General features: G+C 35.7%; 1 protein-coding gene across 15 annotated transcripts in view; it reads right to left on the bottom strand.

The window, feature by feature from the left end:
- RIMS1 (regulating synaptic membrane exocytosis 1) overlaps window positions 1–12,448 on the bottom strand; it is a 393,719-nt gene that overhangs the window by 175,265 nt on the left and 206,006 nt on the right. For 6 of the 15 annotated variants that reach the window (XM_045803606.2, XM_045803577.2, XM_045803598.2 and 3 more), the window contains exon 1: window positions 9,883–10,002. The exons of the other annotated variants lie outside the window; for them this stretch is intronic. In XM_045803606.2, coding sequence (XP_045659562.1) covers window positions 9,883–9,982 — 100 coding nt within the window. In that variant the 5' untranslated portion in view covers window positions 9,983–10,002. Of the gene's footprint in view, window positions 1–9,882; window positions 10,003–12,448 lie in introns of those variants that run through there. 15 annotated transcript variants of the gene reach the window in all.

A 12,448-nucleotide genomic window follows, 5' to 3' on the forward strand; every position in this document is an offset into this window, starting at 1 on the left:
TTTTTTGCAAAATATCCTACACACAGAGTGGCTGAAATATCTTTTAAATATTCTTAATAAAAATTAATGCCTTTTTAAGTAAGCTAAAGCAAACAAAACTCTTTTCTAGGGGATTGGTAATGTACTGAATTAAATTGTGAGATTAACAACTATTTGGTGAAAAAATTGAAACTGAATATTGTTTTCACTGTTTTTTTTTAAATTTTCAGTGACATTAAATCTGTCAATTATTCTTTGCACTCTTTTATGAAAAAAGATTAAATTGCTATTTCAACAATGTTAAGAATAATGATTTTTCATGTGTTTTCTAATGCAAATTTTATAAATCTATAACAACCCTTTCCTGATTAAGACACAGTGATTTCACTCACAAAGAGTAAATATCTTTAAGTAATTTCTCCCAATAAATATGAGCACATTTAAGATTGATTGAATAATTCCAATGATTTTAACAACAACATAAGATCATTATACTGCACCTGATTTCAATATATACCAACCCAAATTTTAGTTAGAGTTTCTTACTGATCACAGTAAGAATGAGCTGGAAAAATGGATGAATGAGAATGGAACCCATGAGAAATATCAGATTATTAGTGTGATTATAATAGTTCCAATATTAAGAAAAAGTCAGTTTACCTTAATCTTTCCCAAAATATAAGACATATTTATTTTATTTTATTAAAAATTTTTTAATTTAAATTCAATTTGGTTAATATATAGTGTATTATTAGTTTAGGGTAGAATTTAGTGATTCATCAGTTGCATATAACACTCATTGCCCATTACATCAAGTGCCCTCTTTGATGCCCATCACCTGATTATTCCATCCCTCTCCCACCACCCCTCCAGCAACCATTATTTCCCAGAGTGAAGAGTCTCTTATGGTTTGCCTCCCTTTCTGTTTTTATCTTGTGTTATTTTTCCTTCCCTTTCCCTACGTTCATCTGTTTTGTTTCTTAAATTCCAATTATGAGTGAAATCATATGGTATTTGTCTTTCTCTGACTGACTTATTTCGCTTAGCTAATACTCTCTAGTTCTATCCGTATCGTTGCAAATGGCAAGATTTCATTCTTTTTGATGGCTGAAGGACATATTTATTTTATATACACTTCAACTCAAATTAAAGGTTTATCTCCATTTAAAAATGAGAGTCCGTTGGCAGGCATCTCCTAAACTCAACCTCATTTTCCTTCTATATGGTAAGACTGTAAGTAGCCTTTACTTTTAGGTATAAAATGCTTATTCATGTTTGAAATATATTTTTAAAGAACCTAGATTAAGATAATTGTTGCAACTGTATTCTAATGACTAAATACTCATTTTTCAAATGAGAAACTATATTACTCTAGCCTGGCTATTTTGCATTTTCTACTGTTGAAAGGGATAAATATAATGAAAGACATCTTGCTAGCCTTTATAATTTCATTTATTACCAATAATTTTTATAGTTCCATTCATTTCCCAAAGTGATACACTAGTAGTTTTGATGACAAAAAATTACACACATGCACACACACACTCCAGATCTTTGGGCCTATTATGGTCTTTGTTCAATGTAATTATCATGAATCATATTTTAGATCCAAAATCCAGATGTGCACTTAGGTCACAGGCATGAAAACTGTACTCGTTTCAATTTAGCTTTATAAGCCAGCCAGGGCAAATGTGAAGACTAAAGATGCTATGTTCAAAGACTTTGCATAGCAAATTCAAAAGGGACAACTTCAAGCAAAAACTCCAAAAACAGATCCTTCTCCTCATTATAAGCCATAGGGTTGTCATCAATACTCAAAAGGGTCTCTCAAACTAAATAGATATTTTGGGGGATCTTCTCCTGTGCCTAATTTTCCATCACCTTCATGTCCTCATTGAATAGCTCTGATTACAGTAACATTCCATAGACTAAAACAAACCTTACACAGAGATCTCTATAAGTACATGCCGGCTCTAGAACAAGACTAGCCTCTGATGCCAGGGAGTCACAACACATTTATCAAGGAAGCCTAATGTCAGAAAAAAAACCCTAGCCTCTGTTAAGCCATTTGGAACAGAAATAGTCCTAGCTGGCCCTTCAGGTACAGGTGAAATAATGTGGGTCCCTATAAAGCACAGTCCTCCATTCATCTAAATGAAAGCACTCTATGTTGCATTTGAATTTTCTGTCATTTCTAGTCTCCTTACTTATATCAATGTATCTTATCATTTATTTACCTTTGGAAAGTTAAGCTTGGGGTGGATTTTGTCACTATGATGTGGAGTAACAGCCCATGAAAATTTCAAATGGCAATGAAGTTTCAAAGGAAGAGCATTCTGAAGTGAGTCTTGGGTTTATTCACTAACCATTGAGGAGAAATGGCTTACGTTCATACAGGGAAAGACTTTTTCTACCATGGAATGCCAAGTACTCTTGTTTTTGTGACCTTTATGGCAAACTTTATAACCTGAGTTATGTGAGCCCTTTTAATTAGAGTTAGGGGATCCATATACTCTTTAAAATTGTACATAAAATTTTGTGTGCAGCAAGTATTTTTCTGAGAAAGCCCATTGCTTCCTTTATTTCTCTAATGGGCCTATATGATCACTCTCCAAATTACAAATGGTTAAAGAGTCTGGATGAAGGGGTGACTCAGACTGGGGCACTGCTATATTGCCTTGGTGCTCTACCTTTAGCTTCCGGAATTATCCTCTCTTGCAGGTCCTCAGCCTCAGCAGTATGCTTTTATTAAGAACCCTATTTAAGCTACACACTTAGGAAATCAAGAAACCATACTCCGAGAAAATGAGCTTTATGATTACATACAGAGGGCAAAGAAATTCATCTCAGAAAGCACTTTCATGAGCTATCAGGACTCTAATGAATCATATTTTTGAAAAGACTTTAGTATCAACAGGCAAGAGAAATACTATATACAGATATGTTAATATCTCTTCCCTGATGAGTCCCTTAAACAATTTCAAAGACACTGATGAAGAAGAAAAATATAGAAAACAATAATAACAAACTTTATGTAATCTAAGTAAACTAGTAGAAAACTATATCTTGAAATAAAAGTAAAACTTCAAAGTGGATAAAACAATTGTTCCAATTTGGATGTGCTTAGAAGTTAAGAATAAGCTCCAAGGGCTAAGCATTCTTTAGAGAGGGAAAAACAACCAACCAACCAATCAACAACGACAACAAAACACTGCAAGGCTAGCAGCTTCTTGTTACCACAAAAAAAGTTCAAAAGCTACGAATAAGTCTAAAATATGTGACAGATGTTATACAACTGAAAACACATTTCCTAGAACCCACATCTGTTACAATCAATATGCCCCCCTTTTCTGAAGTCAGCTTTGAAATTTATTCAATATTGACAATTTGTCAGAATAAGAATTTATCTCCCTGGTCTTTGAAACTCATACAGCTCACATAAAACCTTCTTTGAAACAGGTGATTTCTAGTAACTAGGCATTTGCAATTTTTGGTTGCATTTCTGCAACGAACTGACCAACTCCTTATATGATTATGATAATTACCTTCTTAAAGACAAAAGATGGCCTACTTGAAGCAGGCTATCCAAAATCTAAACCCATTTCACTAGCCTACCATTTATCAGTGTGAAACTGAATAGAGCAAAAGTCTTCTTGATTATTAATATTACTGTAAGATAATTAGTAATTCTTCATTGATCTCTATTTTTATAATTGGGCATGCTTCCTTTTAATCTTCCAGGCCTTAGAAAATTGAGAGGAAGAAATATTTATTTTATTGATGACTCTCCTCACAGTCACTTTCCTGTTACCTCCTAATTGGATCTGGTTTACCCTCGAGGCCACCACAGTGGGAAGATGACATTGTGGAGGGGCTTGCTGTGCTTAGTCTGTCCCAGCGTCGGCATCAGGGCCTCTCTGCCTCTGGCTGCCTTGATCTGCCCTCTGTTAAGACAAGCTCTAAAAGGCCACAGGTCACAGAGTAACTGCAGGCACAGGAAGCTGTAGGGACCCTGGAAAACTTCTCTCATCCCCACCCCGATATGCTCACCACATCCCATCTCCTCATTGCTATGTGGATGCTGTTGTGATTGTGACTGAAGTTTGTATATTAAAGAGTTTTTATATGTTTGGTTGATCCAAAAATAAAAAGCACTTCATCTAGGGGAAAAAAAATTATCTAAAAGGCATAAAAACTGCCTGTGTTGGTCATTTCTTTAGGTCTCAATTTCATTATTGAGCTTCCATGCCCATGTAATTAAACCTTGTTTTGTTTTTTCATGTTAATCTGGCTCATGTCACTTTAATTCTTAGATCAGCTAGAAGAAATCTGAATGGTAAAGAAATTTTTTTCTCTCCAACACTCCAGGATTACCCAGAATATATACTTGCTATTCACGGAGATTAATTTTGTCTTTGTTTTCCAAATGAATTCCATCATTTCTCTAACAAAATTTTCCTCAGAGCCATTCACAAGCAATACTTGAGAATGAAAATATCTCCTTCTCCTGAAGAGCTTTTTAACTATGTGTTAATAACTAACGGTATCACATAAAATCACAAAGTTCGAAGAGAACTGAGTGGGCAATCTTCTGTACAATAATCACTTCACTAATGAAGTTACTGCCTTCATACATATATTTTTAGAAACTGTAAATTCAAATAAACTGCTCCCTCAAAGTTAGATAGAGAAATCAATCACATTATTTTCTTCTCATCTCTCAGGTGCAAATGTATGGGAGCTTGAACCATCATTGCTTCAGTCTTCATCTCAAAACAGTGTATGTCTATCATGGAGAAGACACAGTAAGTGTGACCATGAACACGAGATTCGTGATCTTTGTCAGCTAGCAACTACCACCCTCTGCAAGTACATGCCTCAATTCACAATAAAATCCTCTATCCTCTAGAAAGAACATATTTAATTTGTCATGAATGTTAACTAGCATTTGATAGACAGCAACCTGATTCATACTTTTACAAGTAGAAGGTGGCTGGCTGCTTCTTTTCCTTTTGCCTCTGATCTCTTGGATTTTAAGCTTGTCCTCAGCAGAAAGTGGACCTCTTGAAAGTCATTTGCTGGGAGGAGCAGGCAGGCGCTTTCCTCGGCTGCTCTCAGCAGTACTTACTGTACCTGAGAGGGAGCGAGGGAGTAGCCAGGAGAGCTCCTGTCCCTGGCAGGCTTTCAGAGAGCCCCAGAGCCTCTGCATCCAGGACCTTATCCTGCTGCTGCATAACTCGAGATGCCTCTTCTCCCTCTCTCCCCAAAGGAATAGAGTCTAACAGCAAGTGCCCTCAGGGCACCTCAAACTTGCTCAATGCCAGTTTGGCAAAACAGTTACAACGAAGCCAAGAGATTTACCAGCTTAATTTAAAAGAGCCATAATCTCCCTTCCAAACAGCCTCAGCTGCTGAAACACTGTAAATAAAAAATAAAAAGAGCTCTATTCCTTCCCTTTATTAAGAAAAATGTATACCTTTAAAAATTTAATAGTGTCTTTTTCTACACAGAAATCATCATCAGAGGATCCTAAGGACCTGAAAAACGTTACGTCATTCACACTGAGAATAACAGTAGTCTCTTTTCTAACAGGGAGGTTGGAAACAAGGGCCAGGAGGGGCCTTGGTTACTCTGTCACCCAAGGTCATACACCTAAATCTTTTGACCCAGAAGACTGCATTTTCCTTTCTTTTCTTCTGTCTGGGCTCTCTGTTCACTATATCTGAACAGTTTTCACTTTAATCCACAGCTGAACATCACAGAAACGCAGGCAATTCCATGCTGTGTTCTAAAACCAGGACTGTCGATTGGGAGAAACCAGGCCTTGGCAGCCTTTGTCTAAACACTTCAAGATAACGATCTATACAGAAACTGTTATCTTTTTATCCTTAAGAAGATTAAGTTCTGAAGCTTTCTAATTTTAGTGAAATTCAGTAAACAGGGAAAAAAATTGCTCAATCAGAAAATAAAAATATATACTTTCTGAATTGTGTAATTTATATATATATATATCAATATATATCTATATCTATATAAATCAAGTTGAAAGTTAAATACTAAATTGTAGACAATTTAATGTACACTTCAGGTAGTCACTTAAAACATGAAACATGAAAATAACTTCATATAATATAACTCAATGATCACTACTGTATTCTAAAATGATATATTTGTGTAATTGCCATGTTAAAAGCAAACTATTCCTTATTCTATATTGATAGGCTCTAAATAAAGCATTTTAATATCTTACTCTTGGGGTAATTAAACAATATATTCCATTAATTTTACATTCATGTATAAGATTAATATAGCTTAGTTTACCTGCTCCTGAGTGAAACGTATGAAGTAGGAGAAACTGCAGAAACCCAGCAAACATAACAGCAGCATCGGACTGTTTAAATAAATGCTACTGGCATTAAATCACTAAATTCTAGCTAGCAAAGGCAGCAAATTCACAACACAATGAAAAATCCACCAAAAATGCAAAAGAAATTTTAAAACTCCCTGTGGTCCTTGCATTCTAAATCAAAACCAAAAAAAAAAAAAAAAAAAAGCCTGCAGTGTCCAACATTATACAACGGTGACACTAAACAAGGCCATAAGTGCTGCTGTCATCAAAACAGATCTCTGCAGTGTACAGATTCTCATTGATTACCGCATTAATCTATAGTGCTCTGTGCTATACTAAAGAGGTTCCCACTGTAGCAAACACCAAAGCTCTGGTAGGTCTGTAATTAACCGTTTCCTGAAACAATGCACAGAAGATGTTACCTTCCTGTAGGCAGAGACACGAAACGAAACGAAATGAAATGCTGTGGTCCCTTAAAACTAGCACAAGAGAAAAGACTCAGGCACATGCTTGAAGAGTTCCTCCTATTATCCCCCCAGTGACACTGCACTGAGATATCCATGGGCTAAGATAACAAAGTCAAGCAGACCCCTGCTGGCTCGTGGACCACAGAAAACTCACCTGAAATGATTTGGTCCCATTATCAGTCACTGGCAATGGTCCTGCCAAGCTCTGTGTAACAGATCATTTCCCCTGCAGTTTCCCTGAGAGATCTCACTCAGCTCAATGACAACAACTGGCACCAGGAGGCATCAACCAGGAGTACAGGAGTGATTGTTGAGAACACAGACAAAAGTGTTCCGGTATGGCCAGCCTAGTGCTAATAGTGGCTCATCTCCAGGGGGCAAAAGGACAACTCCAAATAGGTTTTGCCAAGGAGTTGGAGGGGGTGGGTCATATTATATTCAGCATTTTAAAAGATGCAGTTTTTTGATGATCGTAGAGTCACAACTCACAGTCTTTCACAACTCACAGATTTTTCTCACTGAGACACAGAATCATCATTTTCTGTTAGGTCACGACATTTATTCTATTGACCCCATATCATGTATTTCAGAACAACAGCAACGATAAGAACAAAATTAGTTGATTTGAAATTATGCCACTCCTGAAATTTCATTTTTATCATGGTAACATCATTCAGTTTCCAGAGACAACAATGAATAATGATACACTTCTCTAATTACTGGGGAATATTATTGAAAAGTAGAGGCAGACTGTTTCTAGTTTGTTTTAGAAGATTAAAATGATCAAATGATAATAGGGGAAGAATTAAGAACCATCTTTCATTTATTTAAACTAAATGTACTGTATTTAATTAAATTATATATACTTGTCAAAAATAATTATCTGATAAGAAAAAAATTAATACTGAACCATGGATCATCTCAGCATTACCAAATCAACCGCAAAATATCAGCCTCACACAAATCGGCAAGTCTGAATGTTTTCAACCCCTTAAGAGAACATGTCTTTAGTCTCTATTTAGAATCTTTGATTTTCTTTACCCCAAACAAGTATGCTTAAACTGGCTCAAGTTAAAGATTGGCCAAATTGTTGCTGGGAAAAGAGAAAGACAAATAAATATTATCTGAGTGATTGTTATGTGCCAAACATGGCGCTGTGTTAATTTTACTTACTTCATGCAATTCTCCTAGGTATATGGCAAAATCAGTATTACTTACCCCATATTACTGAGGAAGGTCAAAAATGCTAATTAACTTGCCCTAGGTCACATGGTTTATAAGGAGGAAAGTTGGAATTTGGACTTGACTTTGTCTGACTTGAACGTCCATGCAAAAGCTTTTCGCTACACCATGTTACATAGGAGTTACTGCAATTATTTTGATGGATTACCTCAAAGTTAAGGTGCTAGAGACTTGATGTGGAAAACCACAGTGATGCAGGGGCCTACAATCATCTACCTCTATTTCCTACATTTGAAGCCAGTGAGGATTTTCCAGAGCTGTTTATGGGGCTGAACTCTTATCCTTGCCGAGTTTACATTTCTTTCACTATGACACTGTCATAAAGAACACATACAAATGTCATGGTCTAGAGACTGATCTGCTGGCCCAGCAAGTATATGGAAGATGATCTGTGGAAGGGGAGTAAAACTTTCAACAACCAATTTACCAATTTCCCCTAGGTTCACGTGATACCATATAATTTTGTTTGATTGAAATGTAAGAATCTATGGACTATATAGACGTATGTGGGCTAAGCCAACTGAATTAAAATATCTTAATTCACTGCATGTGACTATTATTGTATCCAAGTTTTGAGGTATTTCTTTTTTGTATTTTCTCCTATTTCTTTTTTTCCTCATTAACTGGTATGAATTTATTTCAGATTATAAAGTCATTTTGAATGCTATTAATCTAATATTTTCCTCTCATTCCATGTCATGAATTTATATTAATTTGGTATAATTATCTTGAATTCCCTAAAGTGCCTCCATATGAGGATTAATCAAATGGTAACAAATTGTTTTTCTAACAAAAGATACTTGGTAAACCAAATAAGGTCTCTGAAATGGTATACATAGCTTTCATAACTAGAGTTAAAATACAGACTCAATATGAGAAGGGGCTAATATTAACTTTATTTTAAAATACCCTTTCACTTATTTCTGGGTACCACATACTCTGAGATCCTATGCATAGTAACAAGTGCTAGTCACTGAGGACACTGTCCACACACATGTAAAAAAAGAAAACCCTTCCATTTTTATCTTGTCAATTCTGAAATTTATATTAACAATATTTACTTATTTAAAGCATTTCTATCACTCTGTCCATTTTGAACCACACATATCCCACCTTAGGGTTATATATTTCATAGCCTCCCACTCAGCTGTGATTCTACAACCTTTCAAAGACCAGCAGACTGATTTCTCTGGGAAGAGAACACATAAACCCTAACATCACTGCAATTTGGAGTTTGCTTCATATATACTATTTGACCTTGTGCCACTATGGTCCAGGTCAAGGCCTGTGTGGAAGGGTTTCAGCTCTGTTCAAGAACCCAGGATCCATTCTTTTGAAAAAGTGACACAAACTTCCTATATTTGGACTCAACTATCCACCAATGATGGCTCTAATTTGTCAGGTATTCTTACTCTCTGTATTGGCATGACGTAGCAAAGCATGGAATACACTGACTACAAAACAAAACTCATGCACGATTAAACAACTTGTTATTGCTCTTCCTTGTTGTCAGAGAATATTGACAGTCTAATCTTTAAATCTTTTTGGGTTGGTTATTACACAAGAAAATAAATCACGAATGTGATTAACCATCTTACAATCTTTAGGGCTACATTGCAAATCTAGTCACCTCTTTTCAGAGAAAAAGAAGGTAGATAAAGTTGGTAGCCGGAAACTTTGCTCTGTGGAAAAAATGGAACAAAATCACTCCATACCTGACACACACAAAATGGGAATATTTACACTGGAAAAATAGATACAGAGGGAGTGTTAAATACAGGTTTCTGTCCAACTCTTAAAAATAATGAAGTGGGATTCCCGTACCCCAAACTCATTGTCGCTTACCGGCACCTGCTCCTCGGACCTCGACTGTTCCCTCTTCGGAATCAACGGATCTCACTTCTCCCCACCCTTCTGAAGAGATGGGTATCCCAGGTGCACACATGACAGCAACCTTGTAAAGAAATTCAGCCTGGGGATTTTCAGCCTTGCTTTTAAACAAATTCAAGATCTTATCTAAGAAGAGCACAGAGTGCGTCTTCCACCACTCTGCTTACATCATTGAACAATAGTACCAACCCGTGGTCAGGAGCAGCAGAAAATGGAAGCTAAGAGAACATATTGGTGTAAGCATAAGAAAGACTCTTTGCATGACTGACTCAGGTCATTGCAGGCACTGTGCAGCTATGCAAAGGATTGCTTGGATAAAATACCACACATAAGCCTCAGTGGGCCTGGTGGTGTGGAGACTGGTAGCATTTACTGAGGAGAAGCATATTGGCATCTCTGTTGGGTTTTAACCAGATCCACAGGATTCAGGAAATAAGCTCTCTGCCAGATGACACTATGCTCCTAGCCATTCCTTCTGTTTACTTATCCTCCAAATTGCTCTAACTAGTGGCCTTTTTCCCGCTGTGAGCTTATTTGTGGAGAGGGCTAAATAAAGGATTTTTATGACAACAAAATGGCCATTAGCCCATAGGATGATTTCTTAAAACATAACTCTTCTGCTTTTGTTTAGTACTATTAAAATCAATTAAATGAGAGAGTTTCTTATTATTATATCTTTGATTTGTGAAGAAAAAAAATGTTCTGTTTCTTCCTGAAAAAATATTTGAAATTAGCTTATCTCTGTACATATGTACATATTCTTTACATATTATTTTTTTCCTATTTACATAAACTATTGAAGGTAGATTCCCTCTTCCTATTGTTGTATTTTCCTAGTGAAGGCAAATTATATATATATATAATTTTTTCCTACTATATGTGACCTGGCACATTTCCAGACTGTGAAGAGCTATACTTTCTTTCAGATGGAATGCAAATTCCTACTTTATGGGGAAAATAAAGGAGTTGTATTTTTCCTCTATCATAATATAGTCCTTTCATTAAAACAAACAGGTATATGTATTTTAATTTAAGTATATTACTCTGCAAGTAAACATTACTTTCTGGATTTTAATACAGAGGATGTTGTAAAATGTAAAAATAAGGTATATGCATGTATCTCACACTTCCTAAAGCATATTCATATGCTTCAAAACAAATTGGAGAAGTGACCAGGATAAACAGCATTATAAGAGAATCAACCATTTATAGAAACAGACACAGGAGTATATACCAAGGCTGACTTGTCTGTAAATAAATTCCTAAATCACCAACCTAAGACTTCCACTTCACCAAATTTTTCTTTTCTTTTCTTTAAAGATTTTATTTATTCATTTGACAGAGGGAGAGAAAGCCAGCGAGAGAGGGAACACAAGCAGGGGGAGTGGGAGAGGAAGAAGAAGGCTCCCAGTGGAGCAGGGAGCCTGATGCAGGGCTCGATCTCAGGACCCTGGGATCATGCCCTGAGCTGAAGGCAGATGCTTAATGACGGAGCCACCCAGGCGCCCCCAAATTTTTATTTTCTAATTAAACTTCAGTACTAACAGAAAAGCCAGAAAGTACAGATAAAACTTATTACAATCAAGTGACAATACTGTTAATGTTGATATATTAATCACATACAGTACCCTGGAAATTATGGGTTTTTTTTCTCCACAGTCTTAGCAACTGATGCAAAAAAAAAAAAAAATCTGATTTCAAAACACAAATCTCTTACAAGTACACTTGGAAGTAATAACACTGTATTGAATTTCTAAGTTCCATATAATACATATTAAGGAGAGTGGCACTTAAATACTATACAATAAATATATATAAATATATATAAATATATTTATATTTATTGTACAGTATATATATATATATATGTTATATATATATATATATATATATTATATTATTTCCTAACTCTCTTCAAATACTTCCAAAGTTGAAAAACATCTCTGCTCATCTATAGCTGACTCATCTATGTAATGTCCCCTGCTGGTCACAATCATATCTTTAAAAAAAAACAAGGTATACCTCCACAGAGATGAATATATCAAGTAATTTTAAGTAATGGGAATGTCTACATTATAAACTCTTGATGGGATGTAAATAAAGCATCTGAGGCTCTGTGGGGCTGCAAACCGAAGACTGTCCAGGTGGAAATAACATGTTGCCACTGTACTGAATGGCTTTACCTATTTTGTGAGCCACACTGTATTGTTTTGTTTTTCTTTTTTTTTTTACGCACTGCATTATATAAATATTTTGGCAGGACAAACTGGGGGAAAGAGGGTAAATATACTTTCAGTCTATACATGTGTAAACTCTATACCATCTTAGTAAAATCGAGGTTCTTAATCTTTACAACCAGTAGCAGAATACAGTATGTGTGAAAAGTTATGGCATAAATACAAGTTCAGATTCAACGTACCTCTTCTGAGACATTTTCATTGACTGAACAATCCGTGCGGTTCTCTTCACTGTTTTTCACTTCCCTTCAGGTCTTAACAGGAGAGCTCCATATTGGACTTTA

The sequence above is a fragment of the Ursus americanus genome, chromosome 29 (genome assembly GCF_024610735.1).
Source record: "Ursus americanus isolate L20-20 chromosome 29, mUrsAme1.1.p, whole genome shotgun sequence".
Taxonomy (NCBI): domain Eukaryota; kingdom Metazoa; phylum Chordata; class Mammalia; order Carnivora; family Ursidae; genus Ursus; species Ursus americanus.